The 21,327-nt window shown below is 40.9% G+C and overlaps 3 protein-coding genes across 4 annotated transcripts in view; 2 read left to right on the top strand and 1 right to left on the bottom strand.

Moving 5' to 3' along the window:
* The first annotated feature begins 443 nt into the window (after positions 1–443).
* LOC115045275 (protein CYR61-like) lies at positions 444–4,986 on the top strand. The gene is made up of 6 exons (XM_029504885.1): positions 444–583; positions 1,472–1,685; positions 2,371–2,618; positions 3,074–3,215; positions 3,550–3,731; positions 4,649–4,986. The coding sequence occupies exons 1-6, from the start codon at positions 533–535 to the stop codon at positions 4,952–4,954; spliced, it is 1,143 nt and encodes a 380-aa protein (XP_029360745.1). The 5' UTR covers positions 444–532; the 3' UTR covers positions 4,955–4,986.
* Positions 4,987–6,443: 1,457 nt separating this feature from the next.
* Positions 6,444–12,190, bottom strand: LOC115041346 (ATP-dependent RNA helicase DDX39A). Its single transcript, XM_029498740.1, has 10 exons — positions 12,109–12,190; positions 10,980–11,187; positions 10,736–10,863; positions 9,942–10,218; positions 9,546–9,664; positions 8,457–8,588; positions 8,140–8,249; positions 7,780–7,924; positions 6,970–7,117; positions 6,444–6,582 (listed from the first exon to the last, which is right to left on the bottom strand). The coding sequence occupies exons 2-10, from the start codon at positions 11,185–11,187 to the stop codon at positions 6,566–6,568; spliced, it is 1,284 nt and encodes a 427-aa protein (XP_029354600.1). The 5' UTR covers positions 12,109–12,190; the 3' UTR covers positions 6,444–6,565.
* Positions 12,191–13,981: 1,791 nt separating this feature from the next.
* The window catches only part of evi5l (ecotropic viral integration site 5 like), a 28,542-nt gene continuing 21,196 nt past the window's right edge, over positions 13,982–21,327 (top strand). For both annotated transcript variants that reach the window (XM_029509053.1, XM_029509045.1), the window contains exon 1: positions 13,982–14,126. The gene's annotated coding sequence lies outside the window, so the exon portion shown is untranslated. The remainder of the gene's footprint in view (positions 14,127–21,327) is intronic.

Consider the following 21,327-nt stretch of genomic DNA (forward strand, 5'->3'; position numbering starts at 1 on the left):
CCACACACACACGCACACCACCCGCCCTTTTTTCCCAGAGGTGGGGCTCTTATTAATGTTACCATGCTGTCTGGCCCAGCTGAATATATTTACTTAGTGTTAGGAGAGCGGTGGCCACAAAGGCAGGAATGTGTCTAAATGTGACTTGAAAGCGGCTGTTACATTTTAATTTTTAAACCATAAAATAAACACAGAGGGCTCCTGCGATTTTTATGAATGGCCACATTCATTTCCAAAACACGCCCACCAATCACCGAACTACCACAGTGGTTAAAGCCACACCCTCCTGGGGGTGAGGGCGGGGGGAGTGGGGAGGGGGGGGTAATTGGCTGCGCGCTGATTGGTTAGAAGTATGGATGAGGGCGGGGTCACCCGCAGCCGCACAGTGGATATAAAGCGTGAAGACAGTTTATCTCGGTAGAAAGACAAGGACCAAGGTCCGATTAGAGACAGAAACTAAGTGTAACAATCACTCAGTGTATCTTTAAGGAACTATTTTGTATTTATTTTGCAATTTGCTGAAACTTTAATCATGACACCTCTGATCTATCTGACTGTACTGACAACAGCCGTCATCACACAGGTAAGGTGTTTCTGTTGGAGCTGTGTAAGAGGCAGAAGTCTGTTTACTGAGAGCTAAGGGAGTTTTTTTTATGGATAATTTAACCATGGCAAAAATATCATTTGACTTTGGCCTCCAGGGTATGAAGAGCACAAACACCTCCAAGTGTATTTTTAGGAAAGCTTTCTGTCATGTTTCATCTTCAAATACTCTATTTTAAAACCACATCCTGTTGATGCTGAAGATTCCCGCTTGCCTAAAAGAAAATGTAAAAAAATTAAATACAAAGTTTGCCCAATCATAGCGTAGATAGGGTTTTTACTCCTTATCATAAATCAAATACAGTTCTTTGGAACCTGGTTGTTTTTACTGGTAATACACGTGTCTACTCATGTCTGCTTTTTTAAGCACAGCGACATGTTGATTCCTACAGACTAGAACAAGTTGACTCCAGCACTGAGTGATGACTCAAATCATCAAGCCAGTGGACGTGATACAAAATCCGAGCTGTCTAGATGCTCAGGGATGACTGGACAGCAGTAACTTGACCTACTGTAGAGGTGTATTACTGCAGCTGTCAGAATAAGAGTACAAAATAAACAATAAATGACAAACCTAGAGATCCTAAGTGATAACACATAATCAAATAATAATATTCTGTAGCTGCACTGCACATTTAAATGGAGGTAAAGTTAAAAGCTGTGCAATGAACAAGCAGACGACTGAAGCTCTCTGGTTATTATGTATCTCTATTTCCCATCAGACTCATCGAAGAAGGTTAGATGCTGGATGAAAAAAGACTGTGGGGGTTCACTGTCCTGTCCGACGTGCTTTCTCTTAGCAGTATGTATCATCGAAATTGAGTCCCAGATGTGATCACCCTCTCTGCCCCTCCTCTCACCCCTCCAGGTGACTGCTGGCTGCCCAGCGATTTGTGAGTGCCCTGCAGGCCCCTTGATTTGCCCTCCAGGGGTTAGTACTGTGCCAGATGGATGTGGCTGCTGCAAGGTGTGTGCTGCACAGCTCAACCAGGACTGCAGCCCCATGAGGCCTTGTGACCACCACAAAGGGCTGGAGTGTAATTACGGCAACGATGTAGCCACAGCCTGGGGCATCTGTCGAGGTGAGGGGCTGAAGGAACAATGTGTGCAGGCAGGGAAGGAATCTTAATTGTTGCCTTGTATGAATATGAATGGTAGAATATTGGGCGGTAAATGTGGATTTTTATATACGTGGTGAAGCGTGTGCAACAATCTACAAAAGATGTCAAGGAAATGAATATGAATTCAGCCTGAAAACCATCAGGACAAACGGATCAATGAATGAGTGACAGGGAGCAGGACAGGGGACATTTTAATGAGATGCTTTATGACAGCAACAGGGGGCTTCAGAGCTAAAAATACACCATGCCAGTGCTGTCCCACAAACTATGTATAGCAGGTTCTTCCATGTTATGGAGACAAGGAGTCTGACACTTCCTGTCTCCATTTTTGCCACTGACCTTTCGAACTTAGAGGTCCTCTGTGCAACACTGTTAGGATGTGAGGTCACGTAGTTTGTTTCGGTGAAGTCCGCAAAAGGTTTCGCTCACCACTGTACAATTCAAGTGCTGAATTTCGATAATTTCTGAAGTTTTTCTTCACATACCTGACATAAGCAGAGGCTCTGCTATAGGTACCTTTTTAAAGCATGTCCTGTTCTGCATCTCTGAAATACCAAACCCATAGCACTGTAAGAATGTCCCTGTTGTTTCTGGCATAACACTTTTCAAGTTTTCTTCCAGCTGAGTTATGCGTGTGTCTCCCCAGCTAAATCTGAGGGACGCACATGCGAGTACAACAGCAGGATCTACCAGAATGGCGAGAGCTTCCGCGCTGGCTGCAAACACCAGTGTACTTGCATTGACGGTGCTGTTGGCTGCGCTCCTCTGTGTAACAACAAGTTGCCACCATCATCACCATCCTGCCCCTACCCACAGTTGGTCAGGATACCTGGGCAGTGCTGCTTCAGTGTGGACTGCCATAAAGGCACCTGGCGCCTCCCAGCTAAGCATCAGGTAAGTTTTTGGATGTGATGACCATTCATCTCCCTTGAAAAATGAATCTCCTCACCCTGTGGTATTCTTTAAATAACACAAAACTTTTTTTCAATGCATTTTATCAAAATTATTGCAGATTATTTGTAGACATACATGAGGCGAAGATAGTCGAGACAATAACTCTGTCTTTCTTTAGAGGAATTTCAAGAAGCAAATTGGAGTGATCGATTTGCTCTCTCAGCAGTGGAACAAAGCTGATGTAAAATTTTTGTTGATGTTTTTTAAATTCATCACATATCCTTCTCCTTCTGACTATAGACAGGATACATTTCATCATTTCATCAAGTAACTACTTTGTTGATCAGAGGATCACAGTGCTAATATTATGATAAATGCACAAATGATACACATGGCTGCAAAAGATAAAAAATCTCCAATGCACTGCATGCATCTTGTCTTATCTTTTGTCACAGGTGCCTCCACCACAACATCTGCCCAAACATGAGCACCATCCAGCTCTGAACCAGCCTGAAAACGCACTGGTCCTGGCTGACAAGCTCACAGATCTCAGGTCCAGCGGCTGGGAAAGTGATCGTGGATACAAACACATGCCTGGTGAGCTGTGAGGTTGGATAGCTCTTTCACTGTGACACTGAGACAATATGCAAACATCCTCAGTAGGCTAAAGGGCCGAATCCCGCTTTGTTGCTGAAATGGCTAGCTGATGATGTTTTCAAAATTGTTATTTTGGATTAAGTGCAACAATTTTGGATTAAGTGCAACAATTTTCCCATAGAAATTCAATGCTGTTTTGTTTTTTGTTTTCTATGAGTTTTTTCAGTTTTGTTAATCATCTTACAACCTTTCAAAGGGATGCTGACCCCCATGTTGGGAACTGCTGTTATAAGTGTTGGCCTTCACCCTCTTCCATCTCTCTGATGCTACTCAGTGTGGAACCATCTGAAGCAAAAGAAGTGTCCTGTGCAGACCACGGATTGGTCCCAGTGCTCTCGCAGCTGCGGGATGGGCGTTTCCTCTCGAATCACCAACAAGAACCCTGAATGTAAACTGGAGAGAGAGACGAGGATCTGCACCATACGGCCATGCCAAGGCCTGAAAGTCCCTGCCAAGGTGAAGCAGCGTGAAATGGACTGGCGAGAGAGATAGAGATAGAGCATAGGTCAAACTTGGTTAAACTTCTTTGTGCACTAATTTATCTCTTACGCAGTAAAACCTGGACACCCTGTGATAAGACTTATCAATATAGAATTATTTAACTGCTTATCTATCTATGTTCAGCTACTCAGGGAAAGCAATACCTTCTCACTGCATTCCTGTTTCCCTTTCTCACCTTAAGAGCAGAAAAATGGTGTTCTGGTCCTGAATAAATATGCTTTTAGTACTAAAGCCTTCTTTATCCCAATCTTAAAACCAGAGATTATCTTAGCAGTACTTTTATGAAGCTCCACATCCAGTGGGAACTGGGCAGTGCTGATTTACTCAGCTGTGTTTTGGTGGCAGGCAGGCGCCTTTTAAATATAGCCTCCCACCCCTGGCATTCCTGCCAAGCAACTGTCCATAGCTTGGCCCCATCAGTGTAGTCAGAGTCCAGGGAAGTGGTGTGTCTATATTAATCATCCATGTTGGACACAAATGGACTCTTTTCTTTACGCCACTGAGTTAAAAGATGTGGTTTTAAATCGGGTTTCATTGTGTTTAACAGAGGCCACTCAAATGTTAAATACATGTTTAATCTTAAAATTAATCACTTGTATCCAAAAATAATCCCCTTTTCTCAATCCCTGTTTTGGCTCAAGTTAAATTCTGGTTCTCTTAATGTGAAACTAATGAGTTGAGGAACAAAGCCGCTTAAAGCTGCAGTTATGTAAAACGACAGGGCAAATAAAAGTCAACGTTTATTGGCTTTCTTTTTTTCCACAGTGAAAATCCTCACGACTTTTTTTTGGTGAACGTCACTATTCCAGCCAGTTAGAAACACCTCTCGACACTATTACACTCACCTCTTTGCATTTACTGTCCATCTACAGAAGGGGAGGAAGTGCTCGCTGACCCAGAAAGCTCCGGAGCCCATTCATCTGTCCTACGCACAATGTGTGAGCGCCCGGCGATACCGGCCCAACTACTGCGGGGTGTGTTCAGACGATCGGTGCTGCCTGCCACGCCGCACACGCACTGTACCTGTTATATTTGTCTGCCCAGATGGAGAGCATTTCCAGAGGTCGGTCATGTTTATCCAGTCATGTAAATGTAGTGATGACTGCAGCCACCTCAACGAGGTGGCCCTCCCTCCACAGCACTGGATGTACGGCGACACACACAAGTTCATAGACTAGTACTGAGGAGTTTTGTTTTTGGTTTTTCAGTTGTTGGGTTTTGTTTTGTTTTGTTTTGTTTTGTTTTGTTTTGTTTTTTTTTTTTTTTTTCATTTTAATTTTTAATGTGATGAGGTCGACTTCATTGAAGAAGGAAGACACTTGGAGACGAAGAGCCATTTTTCTCATCTGGCTTGAAGTGGGTAAAGACCACAGGTACCCATCTGGCTGCAAAGACTGCAAGCAGAAAGGGTTGCCTCGATTTTGTCCACATCCATGAAGGCAACCCTTAATGTAATATGTTTGACCAGAGAGGATTGTAACCTTCCCTGCTCCTTTGCAAACACATGTGGGACCTCAAATTAGAGCCCTGAAGCACCCCAGGACTTCCTCTACACTGGACTGATTGCTGGTTCAGGGGTGGAGAGTATTTTTTGAGATCCTCAGATCGGCCTGAGAAGAGGAACACTACAAGAGCAATGAAGCACTTTGTTTAGCACTGATATTTCCTGAACTATGGCGGAAGTGCACAAGGATCATCTGCCCTGCATTAATAGCCTGACATACCATGACAGTAATGACTCTGTATCCCACAATGCATTGTAACCGCTCAATGACAAGCGGCAAGGGAGTAACTTTTGCTGCTGCTTTGTAGAAAACTCTAATGTAAAATGCAGGCAGATACCTTTTTTATTGTGAAATACAGAGCATGTGCATGCTATGGACATAACCAAAGACTGCACTAATTGTGCTTTTTGTGGCTTGCTGACACATCAGCTATGAATCAAACATTCTGTGTAACACAGACTGTTAAATGGAAAGGAACGCCATCTGAAACTGAAGTGAAGTCAGCATGGACTGGACCAACACCGACACATTTCCCAAAGACATGACTTCTTGTTTGTGCATTCAACAGAGCCTAGATATGTCTTACACAAACCTGTTTCCTTGAACTTTATTTGGGTCACACAGTATTCTTTGAAAGACATTTTCTTTATTTTGATCCAAGTTTATATTACTGTCACATTTATCCACTTGTATGGACTGAGACACCTGTTTAGCTGTCACAGGTTTTTGTTGGTACATCCACGTCATAAAAGTGGCTGCTGGGCTCAAATTTCATGTGAGGTTTTATTTTAACTCAACTTGTACAGTTTCAAATTATCCTACTTGGCAGCCAGTTCTAAGTCAATGACTGTTTGGAGAAACTGTGGTATTGTCTTAAACTATGGTGATGCTGCCCTCTGCTTGTGAGAATAATATATTACAATCAAAAGTCACAATCTTTTGTACCTTACATGATATACTTTATCTTTTCTTTAATGTAACATTTAAGATACATGTGCCAAATTAAATCCAACGCCATCAATCATCATATGTTATAAAAAGTTTATTTCTTTAACCAAAATCAAGGGTTTTGACCAGAAAAACACTAAAACAAGCAGCGAAGACTGCATAAAATAAAAAGAAATGTTTTATCATTGTGAACTTGTTGACAAATATGGTAGGAAGGGAACTTTAAAATAAAATATTTTGTTCCTTTTTTTTTTTTTTTTCTTTTTTTTTTTTCTTCCACCAAAATACAGCAACAACAAAGAAACACACAATCTTTACTGGAAAGAAACTTCAGGCTCATCTGGACTGTTCAACTGCAAAGAGAAAAAGAAAAGGTTTTACTTAACAGGAGAAGTAACATGAAATGATGTTTTGCAGTTTAATTTATGTACAACAATGTGCTAGTGTGATAGTATAAAGTAATGTTAACCAGGTTTTAAACACTGGACAGACATATTTTCTATATCTTGAAACTGCTGCCTGGCTCTGTTTTGCTGCTACTTTATTTTTCTTCAGTCTCCTGAAGGATAAGGGCAAAAAATGTATCTATCATTAACAGCAAAGAGATTATATATACTTGTGTACACACAATGAATTACCAGAATACCAGTGTACATATAAATACCCAAAGATTGCTGACCAGTGGATATCTCTGGTCCGAGTGTTTTACAGATAGAAGCCAAAAAAAAAAAAAAACTTACTGTAGGAGGAAATATCAATCTCCTCTGGTAGCTCTGCTACATTGACTTCAAAACGGTCTTGGACTTCATTGAGGGTCTTGGCATCTGTCTCATCTGACACAAAGGTGATGGCCAGGCCTTTGGTTCCAAACCTGCCGGCACGGGCCACCTGATGTACAGAGAAAAAGGTTTGAGCTTAAACAGACTGCTAGTAGGAAAACAAAGATGCTACTTTTCAAAATAGGTCAGCAAGCTTATAATTATAAGACAATGGTGAGAGTTTGGGAAAAGTTTCTCTTTTATGAATTCCTAAATGCTTCACATTATAATTCCCTGATCATATGCAATTCACTTAATACAGAGATAACATTAAAGCAACTTCTTTTATGTTTTAAAGGCACAGTTTCTGAACAAATTCAGACTGTTTCAGTAAGCTTGATGCCACATTATCCGCAAAAGCTAAAAGCCATATATTCTGATATACACAACTCTGCAGAGCAAACCAGAAATTAAATAAACAGTCTCACATGAACAAAGTACTCAAACCAGGATCAATAAAGTCTGAGACCATCCCTGTGAATGACTCAAGCTTAATCTAATGAACTGTGTCTGATTGAACTTGTTCTGCTGGACTACAGCAGAGCCAGGAGGAGCGACTGCCCAGACCAAGCTAAATCTGCCAAGGAGGATCACTTTCCCCCTCTGATATGGCCACTTATGGTAATGAGAGCCACAAGTGGGCAAAACTACATGGGGTTTCACTGCAACTCTGAAAGGGCATAATTAATGAACAAATCAGATGATCAAAATTATGTATCACTCCTGACTGACTCTGTGAAGGTAAGTGTCAGAATCCTCTGGCATGTCGTAGTTGAAGACAATGTTGACTCGCTCAATGTCCATGCCTCGGCCAAACAGGTTGGTTGCAACCAAGATCCGCCGCTGGAAGTCTTTAAACTGCTGATACCGGGATAACCTGAGGAGAGAAAAGAGCAATATGAGAGGAGGGATATGTAAGATAACATCCAAAGCAATATCAGTTTTTGAAAGTGTTGACTCTAGCCTAAAGAAGAGGAACAACACTATGAGGCACTATTTTCTACATTTTGTCATGATGATACAGAAATGAGCAGAACTACTGTCAAATTCAAATTGTGAACAAAAGACAAGAACTATAGACAAACAATGCACCTCTCCTCCTGTGCCATCCCCCTGTGGATGGCAATGGCAGGGAAGTTTTGCTCCACCAGCAGCTGAGACAGGGCCACGCAGCGATGCACTGACTTGACAAAGATCACCACCTATCACAAATCAAAAGAAGAGGCGTGCATAATTTTACTGAGCGAAGCCGAAGCTGGCACCATCACCTCCCTCTGGAGACAAAACCCGAAACTCTAAAATGATTAGTGAAAGGGCTGTAAATGTACATTAAGCCTCTTCACAGGCAATAAAAATGCTGCTATGAACAACAATTCTAACTTATCATCTGAAATGATTGCAAACTGTACCTGGTTGAACTCAAGCACATCGAGCAGATCAAACAGCTTTCGGTTCTTCTCACTGTCCTTCAATTTGCAATAATACTGCTGTAAGCCATGGAGTGTAAGCTTGGTCTCATCATCCACAAAAACTTCCATTGGCTATGAAAGAAAAACAAGCCAAATATTAGTCTCGCTCACAATCACAAACACATGACCCTGTCGAACAAAAAAGAAATGCAACAGGCTAGATAAAAATTGTAGCTCGCATGAAAATAAGTCATAAGTCACTGTACAGATCAAAAGATTATCTATATTTCGTCTAATGAACTGTGTTGAGTGCAATAACTTGTTCTCTTGGACTACAGCAGAGCCAGGAGGAGCGACTGCCCTGACCAAGCCAAATCTGCCAAGGAGGATCACTTTCCCCCTCTGATATGGCCACTTATGGCAATGAGAGCCACAAGTGGGCAAAGCTACGAGGGGTTTCATGCAGATAAAATAATAGACATAATGCATTTACTAATTAAAGATATTTGCTGTACTATAGTTGTCTTACTGCACGGAATAAATTTCTACACCCAAGGACGTGTTGCTGAGAGCAGGCACACTTTTCAAAAGGCAATCAGATAAGCCACAAACAGTGATAAGAGTTAAGGGCCTTCAAGGGTAGATTATAGCTGGTAATAAAGAGAAAGGTAATCATTGCACTTTCACTTTCAGGGGATCAAACCTGCGATATTCAGGCTCACCTCTCAAATTTTCATGAAGCCAATGACTTTATAATGTTTGTATTGACGTGCATAAAAGAGAGAAACTATTTTTAGCTACCTCACTGATCTCAGCAAACAGAATTACCAAGTACCGCAACACAGCATGATTTAGGTTTCAGGATAAATTAGCAACTTGGGAATAATCAGCATATTGAGCTTGTCTTTGACTTTGACCAAATTACTTCTCTCAGGTTTTTAAAAGACTAGCTATGCCTGTGACCATAAAAATATATTTATACTTTGAACTTCAAGCTCCTTTCATTACTATTAAATTAAGATGTAAATATGGCTGACTGGAGCACTGGAAATTCAACTGGAGACTTCACTGAATCTTAAAATAACTGACATCTTGCATGAACTTGCGGCAAACCGGGCGGATCTCCTTGCTTAGCGTTGCACTGAACATCATAACTTGCTTCTCATGGGGTGTCAGCCTGAAGATTTCCTGGACGTCACACCTCATGTCTGTGGCACACAAAAATAGATAATTCCAAATTTAAATGTGTCTTTGTATGCAGAAAAGGGAAAGCTTGGTATTTGAAAAAATATGCATCTTACTTACATTTTCTGTCAGTACTATTTCATAAAAAATGTATATTAAATGCTAACTGAAAGCAACATTAATTGCTATTTCACTTAAGAGATGAGATCCAACAAGAGGTTGGTTATAAAATTACAGAACAACATCTGAATTTACAGGAAGCCTCAGCCTATCAGTTCTGCTCCTGTTCATCTCACTCACCCAGCTGCTCCAACATCTTATCACACTCATCAAGCACAAAGTGTTTTATGTTCTTCACACTGAGGGTCTTGTTGCGGATGAGGGCAAGGGTACGTCCGGGAGTTCCAACAACAATGTGAGGGCAATTTTTCTTCAGGACTTCCTCGTCCTTCTTGATGGCCATGCCTCCGAAGAACACAGACACCTTGACACTGGGCATGTACTTGGAGAAGCGCTCATATTCTTTGCTTATCTGGAAGGCCAGTTCTCTTGTGTGGCACATCACAAGGACGGACACCTGGCATACACGTAACAATGACACTTATTTTATTATTACAAGTGCAGCACATATTTCAGTAATATTTGAAAATGTTAATATTTTGGTAACTATCATAACTATGTAGTTTTTGCATAAAACAGAATTATCATCATAGTTTCAAATCCAGAATCAAATAGTGTGTTATTTGGATCAGCGTGCCGTAAAGCTGACAAGAAAAAACATGTGTCAGAACATTTTGCTATTTGTGACACAAATAGCCACACTCTCCAAAAGGTTTTCACAGGCAGATCCATTTTGTTCTTTGTAAATGCTAACCTTTGGGTAGCAAAACCACATACAAATATTAAAACATAAAGTTTCTTCAATGAAAAAGGTTCTAACATCTGACAGCTGCAGAAAACCTTTACCCATTTTACACAACAGAATCACACATCATAAACACCACCTACACAAGTATATAAATATACAGAGGAGGTACAATGACTCATAAAAACTCTGTATAACAAGCTTGTAACATGCCAAACAACAAACTCACCTGACCGTCCACAGGTTCTATCTGCTGCAGTGTCGCCAATACAAACACTGCCGTTTTTCCCATACCAGACTTGGCCTGACACAGGATGTCCATGCCCAAGATAGCTTGAGGAATACACTCGTGCTGAACTGTACATAGGAAAAAAAAAAGGTTTCAATATTGTCCGCTTCTAGCTGTAATTTTAACATGAATGTTAAGTTGAGAAATTTTTTTGATCATGAAACAGCCCAAGATTGCCAGTCACCTTCTGAGGGATGTTCAAAACCACAGTCAACTATGGCACGGAGCAACTCTGGCTTGAGGAGAAAGTCTCTGAAGCCGGAGCTGTGGATGGATACATAGGACCCCTTCACCTCCTTTTTGTTTGCTGGGGTCCCGCTCTCAGGGGCTCCTTGGGGCTCTTCATCCTCCTCGTAGTCCAGCAGTTCATTATCAACGTCATTTTCAGCCATCTGTTGAGACAGCAAGCCATTCAGTAAGGTCATACCTTTTAACCAACAGATTGCTAGACTTGATAGAGTATATATTTACCAAGTTGTCCTGTAAGTTCAGCGTGACTTTTTAGATGGGGGAAAATCTGTATAAATCTTATTCCTAAGGTATTATGATATCTGATAATACGTTAATGTCTATACTTCCGTTTATCGGCTGTGTAGTACTATAATTACATTAATCTAGTAAGTGATGTGTTGTGACCCGACTAGCTACTACATGGAATAAGCAGAAAAAGTGCTGATAAAATATACTGGTCAGAAGTATCAGATGTCTCCAAAGCTGTCAAAGTTGCTGAGAACGGCCAATTCTTACTCGGCTAATGTTAGCAGGCCGCATCAAAATGAATGAGCTCTTCTGAACATGAGCATCCGTGTGAACAGTGTTTTACTAAACAACACTGTGGCAAACAGGTGTCTTTCAGTTAAATTCGCGCAAATTCACAAGTACAGCCGGTCGGTGTGTGAGCAGGAAGAGACAGTACACTCACGACAAATAAAGCCTCTTCCTTCCCGTTCATTCAAACCGGCCAGTTAGCAACTAGCTGCTAACAGTTGAATATGACTCGCATTTAGCTAAATACATCGCTCCGCTACGTATGTGTTGTTGTAGGTGTGCTAGGTTGGTAGTCAGACAGATAACAGCAGTTACACGCCACTCATAGCTAACCTAAGCTAATTAGCAAATTTAATATAAAAAAAATAAATATTAGCTATCAAAAATCAAGCTAATGTTATTGCGTTTAGCTAGCTGCTGAAACCAAACCGTAACTTTTGGCTCCTACCACGAACTTTTATTTAAAATAACCCCATTAATAACATCTAAAATTCATATAAATTGGAGTGTTTGGTGTGAAAAATACACAGGCGTTACAGTGTTACCTTGTTGTGATATTTAATGTCTGTCCTTCGTCTGTGTGAGAAACGGCCGAACCAGCAGTCTGCTCACATGGGTGGTGTGTTCAAGAACACTCAGAAAAGCCTATCGGTAAGCAACATTGGATAGAACACGTGAAGGCATCAGTCGCAGGGCAGTCCGTAGAAGATGCGATATCACAACATCACAGAAGTCCTCAGGGGTCAGATGTTTAATATTCTATTAAATATTATATTAATTGTGACATATTATTTCTGTAAAATTCATGTAGCATGTTCACGGTGACGGGGATGCTGATTGTCTTTTTGTTTTATGTTTTTCAGATTTTCCTTGTGTAATCTGTGTAATCTAACCTTGCCATGCAAGTATTGTGCATCATTATGGAATATTTACAGGATTCTTCTTAAGACATTTCAAAATATTGTACAAATGTTGTCTCTGGAATAATAACTATAGTTACTGCTGTGTCTGTTCACATAAGAAATTTTTATTATTGAACATTTTTCTGATCATATCAATTGATTTTACTTCATTCATAATTTTGCGCTATACTAATGATATCATTTTCCAGTCTGTGCTTTAGTCTCTGGCGACGTTCCTCCTTCTTCAGCCTCCTATTCTTGGATCAAATCATGTCACCAGCTCTGACTCTGGACGTCCGGATGTCCCAAAGTGAAATGTAGTTGAAGAGGTAGGCTTTTCTCTGCCTGCTTTATTGAAGAACTCATCCATTTCATGTGAGAGTGACTGGTGTTGTTGCTGTCAAGCTGCTCATAAGCCAGGAACATTTGTCAGAAACACATGGTGCAGAGCAGTCAAATAAATAAATCATTCAATCATAAAGGCTACTTTAATTGCCTATTTTGTGACATATCTTTAAAAGTAACAATACTTCAATGACAGATTCATATTCAATGAAGCCAAAGTACACATATTCCATCTTTTCTTTTCTTCTGATCAACAGTAGAAAAAAGTTATTTACTTTCAAAGAAAAGTTAAAAATGTGACTTGAAATGATTACCACAGTTTTACCACAGTTGGTGGTAATATTCCGTTTATGTTGGACAATCAGTTCATTATCTTAATCATTTCAATTTAAGAGTTGCCTCCTTGTGGTTCTTGGATGCTAATACAGGCGAAGAACAACTTCTGGCCCTGAGCCCTGTTGAAGATCGGTACGGCCGTGGCGATTTGCTTTTTTACTGCTAATTTCAGGACCATTTCACAGTTTTAAAGAAATGATAACTAACACTAAAATCGTTTTCTTTTGACGCTATACTTCACAAATTAACGACTAAGAAGCAAATTATCTGCATCAGGTTTGGAAAAATGTATCACTCACAGAAAACGGAGATTGACTGAAAGTATTCGCATTCAAAATTTTTGTCGCTGAATTAATAATTTAGTGGCTATATACATAACAAAAACCGCTATTAGACACCTGCGAGTTTCCGCCTTCTTGGAGAATAAAGCTCTGTAGTGATTGGCTGTCTTTCGCTGTCCTTCTAAAGGAGATCCCGCTATTCGGCCCTACTATTGGTCAGCGTCATGCCACATCTGCAACGTGATTGGCCGGCCCCGCCTCGTGCTCAGCAGAACGCACGGAGACGCCAGCCATTCCGCGAAGCTAATCCGAAATGATTGATGCTGCGGTGTCTTAGCTTCCTACCACATCCCCGCCGAGCCGCGGGCTGTCATGGTTATTTTAGCGGATATCTCAAGTAAGATTTTCCTCCTCTAACTCCGCTTACACACACTCAGGATCCCCGAGCACACCGAGGTGGGGAGGAGGAGGAGGAGGAGGAGAAAGAAGAAGGGGAGGGGGGGTCGCTGTCAGCTGTGCGCCGCCGCCTCCCTGTCCACTGACGGCGGCAGGAGGATGGCGCTGCGTTGGACGGTCCCCCTGTTTGTCCTCGGAGCTCCGCTCGGGCTTTAATTAGCCGAAAACACGCGTCGGTCTGTAACGACGGTGGCGGCGACAAGTAAACGCACCGCTACGGTTATGGATGGAAAAGGAGTCAAGGTAAGCCTTTTATTTGTGGTGTTTATTTTATTTATTTATTTTTAAATGTTATATCTGTGCTGCCGCGTGGAGTCTATTGACAGGGCCGCGAGCTCGCTAGTTTGTTTAATATCTTTTCTAATCAGGCGTCATGGAGAAAACCGGGTCTTCATCGGCGGTCGCTTCATGCGTCTGATCCGTTTACCGCTGTAAAATTCTGCTGTACATCATGCCAGCAGTGACACGGCCCATTCATCATCCCGTAAACCATATTTATTGTCATGATATAGCGTGCCATGTCTATTTAGTCGTCGTCCCCCCCCCCCCCCCACCTCCTCCAGAGTCCGGTCCCATTTTTTTTATATCGTTACACAATCGCGTTGCTGTCGGAAGTCGGGATATTTGGTGCAGCTAAGAGGGGAAAGATGTGTCGTTTTGGCCACAGATGTTGCTCAAGCCGAGCCATGAGTCGACTGCAGTGCATGAAGGCCTGTTGTTCAGGCATCATCATCATCATCCTCCTCCTCCTCCAGCAGCAGAAGCAGCAGCAGCAGCAGTCCGGGTCTGACCGGGATAATGAGCCGATCATGTCCAAGCAGCCCAGTCAATAGGATTACAGGCTGTTCAAGTGTGAAAGTGGAGGACAAAGGATTACAGGAGGCACCCTCATCTTTTGTATATAGCTGCTTTCTTTTCCTGACCGACTGCTGTGTTGTGTGCACCTGTGTGTGTCTCTCCATCCAGATGTTTGTTGTGGCATTCATTGGCACCATAGACCCCCCCCCCCCCCCCCCCCCCCCCCCCACACACACACACACACACACATTCATTAGTGCAGTCACTCAGGTGATTTGTGTTTTGTATTATCCCATATCCAGCTGTTTTTGCTGTATCAATCTATGGAGAACGAAATGTAAAAATGTTTCTCAAGCTTGCAGGATAGAAAAGCTGTAGCTCACTGCTTTAAAGCCTGATCATCCATTGTTAGATAGCTGTGTGTTTTAAGGACTAGGCCTGCCATGATTTTCACCTTCTAAGTGGAATTAAAAAGGAGGAAACTGACATAGTTTCTGGGCTGTGATCTTGAAACATTACAGATACTGCTGACTAGTCACCAAGAAGGTTCCCTCTGGCACTTACTTTGGGTTAGGGTTAGGGGGTATTGAAGTTTCATTATGTTACGCTGTTGATTATAATTATGGTTGAAATGCCCTGTAAGTACGGACACGTATTACTTACGAATGGGTTAATCAAATTTTCACATGTGAAAGAGTGAAGATGCATTTTGACCTATCTCTGAAACCTACTCACTATGCAAAAGACGCCTCAGTCACATCACCATAAAGGAAACAGGTATCTGACTCTCACATCCTGGTGACCTTGTTTTCTAGCACCTCAGCTATGACACTACCTCTTTTTTATCTGATCCCATGTGCAAAAGAGTGCACACTACATCCCTGACACATGAGAATACCCCAGCAAACCTTTTTTCTGTACATGTTTCCTCTACTGCTGCTCCCACATTATTCATCTCAGTGAGAGAATGGTAAGCTAATAGGCTCTGCAATTGTTGTCAGGAGGTGTGTGTGTGTTTGTGTTTGTGTTTGTGTGTGTGTGTGTGTGTGTGTGTGTGTGTGTGTGTGTGTGTGTGTGTGTGTGTGTGTGTGTGTGTGTGTGTGTGTGTGCGCGTGTGCAACTGTGTAGCCTCCAGCAAGAACAGGAGGTGGGATATCATGTCAGCTTTCTCCCACTACTGTACAGTTTGTCTAGCTGCTGCTGTCCAGGTTTATAACAGTCTGTCACTGTGTTTGGGGAGAGACTGGAGTCACATGTCCAGGTCATAACAAAGGGACACAGGTTCATTTCCCACACACCTAAAACACACATGGATGGTGTTGAACTTACAATGAGATATCTCATCTACTCCACTAGTGACTTAATCCAGCAAAGAAAAACCCTGAGATGAATAATCCAGGAGAAGCATTATGACTTTTTAATAAACTGCAGTTGTGCAGACAATCATTATTGTGTAGATGTAATGTAGATTTTATTTTTCCAAGTCCTACAGGCAACACAAGACAAAAATCTGACATTTTAAGAACTCTCAAAATGTTAGATTTTTTTTCCAACAGCCTGAAAACCATTTAGATGAAAAAAAAAAACACCAAATATACAATTGAGGGACTTGATCCAAAACATTTATTTTCTTTCAAAGAAAAAAAATGATTGAATTGTTTGTTAGACTTGAATGATCTAACAGCTATCTAAATAGTTGCCAATTAGTTTTAATATAACTACACATCAGTGTATAGCACTTATCAAGCAGGTAATGATGTCTGTGCTGATCTTTCCCTCAATGGTAGCTTACAGTCTGAGCTGTGGACTTGCAAATTATTAAATGAATACATGGCTATATCAGTCAATAAAAAGCTTTTCAGCTAATGATTATTTTTATTGATAGATGATTTGTAAATAAAATGTGAAATAACACAAAAGCTGAACATTACAGGCACATTTCACATCTATAGATGTCATATATTTCTGTCTAAAAGAATTTCCTACCACAGAGACATAGAAGAGACAAAAAACAGCAAATATTTATATTTCAGAAGTTACAAACAGTGAATATTTGAGGTTTCTGCTTAGAATTGAAATTGTTAATAATGATGTAACAAAACAGTCCCTGATGGATTTTGTCGATCAGTTGATCAGCTGTAAACTACTAGTTTACAGCTGATGCAGTATTTGCTTAATTGCAGCATTGTCTATACAAAAATGGTGGTCAAAGAAAAATGCATCCTGTTTAATGAGGTTGCTTTTGTGAAACAAACAAAAAAACACATACATTGTCCCCCATTATTTCTGCTCAGCCACTGCCTGTCTTTCTGGCTGGGTGCTGGTGGACTGTTTTGGTGTTGGACTGGCCTGTGCACGGCACTGCACTTCATCTTCTTTGCTGGCACATGAATGCAGGAAGAAGCTTGATGACCTGGCTGCTACGTTTCAAGCTCTCTACAACTGCAGCTCCTTAACAACTCTCTTTTCTCTACTCCATTTGTTCTCCTAGACTGCAATTTTGTAACTGAATTGTGATGCCATTTTGGCAATGCTGAGTTTTGGATTTATACCAACATGCAAATCATGAGACAGAAAAATACAAAGGGACAATAATGCTCAGATTTACTATAACATAGATGTGTTACTGCATTATTGACTGTGCTTTCACACTAGGCTGTTGATGAGGATTCCTTTAAAAAATGAACCTGTAGCACATGTGTCCTTTGAGGTAATAGGCCACCTGTGTGCCCATGTTTAGGGAAGTTATAAAATTTTTTAGCTCAAATAAAGTAGGGGCGCAAGTGAGCTGAGATTGGTTAATTTAGTGGTGAGTGTCCGTGTCTTCACTCTGAGCACCTGTTTAGTGACAGAGAAGTTTCTATTGTTTTCCCATCCTCCCATGTGGCACAATGTCAAATACAAGAAACCAAGCTTGAAATTTCTTTGTGAATATGTTGTTAGTAGATTTGGCTGTTTCCTCTCACAGCAATTTCTAAGATTAACAACGTGTATGATAGATACAGGTGAATAAACAACAGCTCCTCTACTGATCAGTGTATGTGATGTCCTGGCAAGGCAATCACAGAATGGAGTTAAATGGTTATGTTGATAGATTCAGCAGTCACTGTGTTAGTATTGCACTAATAAAGGGCTACGTGCATGTGACATTATGACACTCTCATAATCCAATTTTGAGACTAAGATGTGAATTGTTGACATTGCAGTTTGTATTATTTGGATTTTTTTGTTGTTTTTGTAGTAATACATTAAACCCAAAACTGACTAAAACTGGCTATTTAGTGCTAGAAATGAGCAAAATTGTTTTCTGCACTTGCACGTAATTGTTTGGTTGTGGTAATGGTTATTTCTAGCAAATTTCCTTCTCCAGTGCCACTTAAAGGGAACCCAAAGTATCTGGAAAGGGATAATAACTAAATTTAGAGCAGGAAAGCATTAGTCATACATAGTGGTCAGGAGATTTAAGGAAAAATGTCTAAAACATTCATCAGTAATGTCACTTCACTCACTCCAAATGTTTATCCCCATTCCCTAAGGCTCAAGTTTTTATTGGTGAAATCCCAGAGATACCTCACTGATCTGTACAGTGCGTATTGTGCATGAGAACAGACTGTGATTGCTTTAATGAATACTGGAAGCTGACCGTTCTTTCGGTTAATAGGTAGCCAGTCCCAGTACATGGGCATAAACATAAACCCTGTGCATGTCAGCGTCACTAAACAATAACTTACTCAACAATGTAAAGTACCCAAATATAAAGAACCAAAGAATTAAAAGTACTGTACAGTATTTATAACTGTTTCCTTTTAATGCTAAATTAGTGTATAATTTTTTCTATACTAATAGACAATTGGGCAGCATGGCAGCAGAGTGGTTAGTGCTGTTGCCACAATAAGAAGGTCATGGGTTCAGTTCCCTGGCCTGGGACCTTTCTGTTCAGAATTTGCATGTTCCCCACATGCCTGTGTGGGTTTCCTCTGGGTACTCTGGTTTCCTCCCTGTCCACGGTGTACCCTGCCCTCACCCAGTGTGAGCTGGGATGGGCTCCAGCACCCCCATGACCCAGAAACGGATAAGTGGTTGAAGATGAATGAGTGAATAATATATAAGTGGTACTTAAACACCGTCATTAGATATTAAATGTACTCAATATAAATGGCTACAGTATTAACTGCTGGTTAGAAACATACAGTAGGAATATGTAAATATTGTTATACTCAAGTGCCGGTATGTCAATTGTTACTACTTTTCGTAAATGCTGGCCAAAGACATTTCCCTTATCCACTATATGTTAATTTTGTTAAACTTGTCAAATTGTCTGCGTCAGTGCATCAGCAAAAGCCACGACATTTTCTCATTTAAATGATCATTTTCGGTCCAGTTATGTTTTTCACTAATGGTAAGGGAGAGAGCTTTGTGCAGTATCAGAAAAAAGACGTGAACAATGGGATGCTTTGAGCAATGTGGAGCCCAGCAGCAGTCACAAGGATAGTAGGTAAATTACAGATAAATGGAGTGTAAACGAACCGTCCACATGCTAGCAACCAAACATGAGATCATGAGTTGGAAAAGCAGCAAAGTTAGCAGCTATAGATTAATGAAGGGGTTGTCCTTGATGTCAGAGCTGAAAGACCCCCGGGGCAAGATGCAAAAAAACAAATGGAGGGGGAAAGAGAGCATAGACGATATGACACATCAGTGGGGTTGGGGATCTTATGAAAACTAACTGATTTGTCTGTTTCTATTTCATTCAGGTTTACAATTTTAGTCTTTCTATGCTGTTGGGGAAATAATATTACAGTCCAAATGCTATATTACTGTAAGTCTTTACTTATTTTCCAAGAGGAAAATTTAAGATGAATTTTTCTTTGATGGGTGCTCAGATTTTTTACTCTTCTTATTCTTGTTGCCTCAGGCAAGCTTAGTCCTTGCACAAGGAAACATGGATGGTGACCGCTAAAATCACTTTAAAAGAAAGTGTTTTGTAAATCATCACTAAGGATTCCAGTCATACAACATTCAAAATATGAAGCAGCAAAAAGGAAGTGGGTTCATGTCGGATAGCTTGAGGTTGCATGTATACAAGAACATGCAACCTGTCTGTGGAGGGAGGTCAAACAAGGAAAACAATAGCACTATCTGTTTATGTGGACAGCGGGTTCAGTCACTGACTGAGCAATGCCGTAATTGCCCATGGTGACATTAGTCAAGCAGAGGCTAAATGGACACACACCAAACTGTGCATTCATCCAAGTGTCCCACTGCAGAACTCCTTCACAGGTCACACATTGCCTTCTCTGACAGGGCAGTGTGGAATATATGCATGGACACAGCAAGCATTCACTACATGCTAAATAATAACCTTTCATGTAGTGTTGACACGTGCGCGCGCACACACACTAAGGGTATTCTTAAACACAAGTATATGTGGATTGACTCCCCTCCCTTTCCTGCTCAGTTCTCTGCATTTTCTTTCAAATACATGAAGACAGTGAAGCAACCCTGCTGTCATATACAGACAAGCTGAGAATATCTAGCTTGTTTTGATTTGTCAAAGGCCTTTATAGTGTCTTTCCATTAGTATGTTTGTGTGCGTGCAAGCTTGTGTGTATGTGAAGGAGAGAGAGGGAGGAAAAAACCCACTTTAGTGCCAGCTCTACTCTGTAGACCTGCATGACTCGCATCTTTTACAGCTGACCACAGCAGCACTGAATAGCACTATGTAAAGATGCTTTTTCCTTAAATGCAACAAATTCTTTAAGTATTTTGCTCTATATATACAGTCTAGTAGGTTTAAAAAAAAACGTAAAAAGATTAAATTATAGATGCTATTTTGTCTTGGTTGTCTGGTCCCTTTACTGCCCCTTCATTCTGATAGAAATGTATGTCTATTGGAACCTCAAGTTACTCCACTTGGTTCATATTGCTTACTAGGAAATGTTAACATGCCAAATTAAGCCTTTAGTACACATACTTGCGAAAGATTATATTTGCTTTTAATTGCTGCAGAGTAGAGACTGTCACCTTTACTCTTACATGTATTATTGGTTTGTTCAGTCTTTGCTCAGATTGGCTGTTTGTGGGGAGACGTCCATAGCTGGACAGTAACAGCTGCCGTGATAATCTGGACTGTAGCGTAGTTAAGACATTGTTAGAGACAAAATACATCTTCTCATCACAAACACTGGAAGGGGTTGAATTCAGATTCAATACTGCAAACCATTATCATAAATTTCTGTAGGGATTGTGAAAGCAAAATGGCCAAATGAAAATGTGGAACATAGATGTGTACATTTAGATGATGGGGCCAGTGAGTGAGTACTCTGCCCAAAGAGAGCCAGTCTATTCAAAATTGTGTTGTTTCTCTCTTGTGTGCATCTGGTATGAGGCAAACACATCTACCTTTCACTCATTGAAGGGTTTCTGGGAATTGAAGATGACAATGAGAACATCCGAAACAGTGTGATAAAGTTGTTAATCCTGTCAGTAATAGAGGACAACTCATTCTCAGTGCTGAGATTAAAGCAAACAAGTGATTAACAAGGCAGATTCTTGACTGCCGTCATGTCACATTCTGTAAGATGACTTACAGACAAAAGTTCGACTGACATTTTCTGTGTTGTGACTGTTGCCTTAAATTCAGATG

The sequence above is a fragment of the Echeneis naucrates genome, chromosome 1 (genome assembly GCF_900963305.1).
Source record: "Echeneis naucrates chromosome 1, fEcheNa1.1, whole genome shotgun sequence".
Lineage (NCBI taxonomy): Eukaryota > Metazoa > Chordata > Actinopteri > Carangiformes > Echeneidae > Echeneis > Echeneis naucrates.

Excerpts from the sequence above, each read along its gene's own strand:
- LOC115045275 (XM_029504885.1), top strand. The coding sequence starts at position 533 with ATGACACCTCTGATCTATCTGACTGTACTGACAACAGCCGTCATCACA. Across the intron at positions 584-1,471 it reads CAACAGCCGTCATCACACAG|GTGACTGCTGGCTGCCCAGC; the intron begins GTAAGGTGTTTC and ends TCACCCCTCCAG. Across the intron at positions 1,686-2,370 it reads AGCCTGGGGCATCTGTCGAG|CTAAATCTGAGGGACGCACA; the intron begins GTGAGGGGCTGA and ends GTGTCTCCCCAG.
- LOC115041346 (XM_029498740.1), bottom strand. The coding sequence starts at position 11,187 with ATGGCTGAAAATGACGTTGATAATGAACTGCTGGACTACGAGGAGGAT. Across the intron at positions 9,665-9,941 it reads TAAGATGTTGGAGCAGCTGG|ACATGAGGTGTGACGTCCAG; the intron begins GTGAGTGAGATG and ends TGTGTGCCACAG. Across the intron at positions 7,925-8,139 it reads GGGATGGCACAGGAGGAGAG|GTTATCCCGGTATCAGCAGT; the intron begins GTGCATTGTTTG and ends TTCTCTCCTCAG.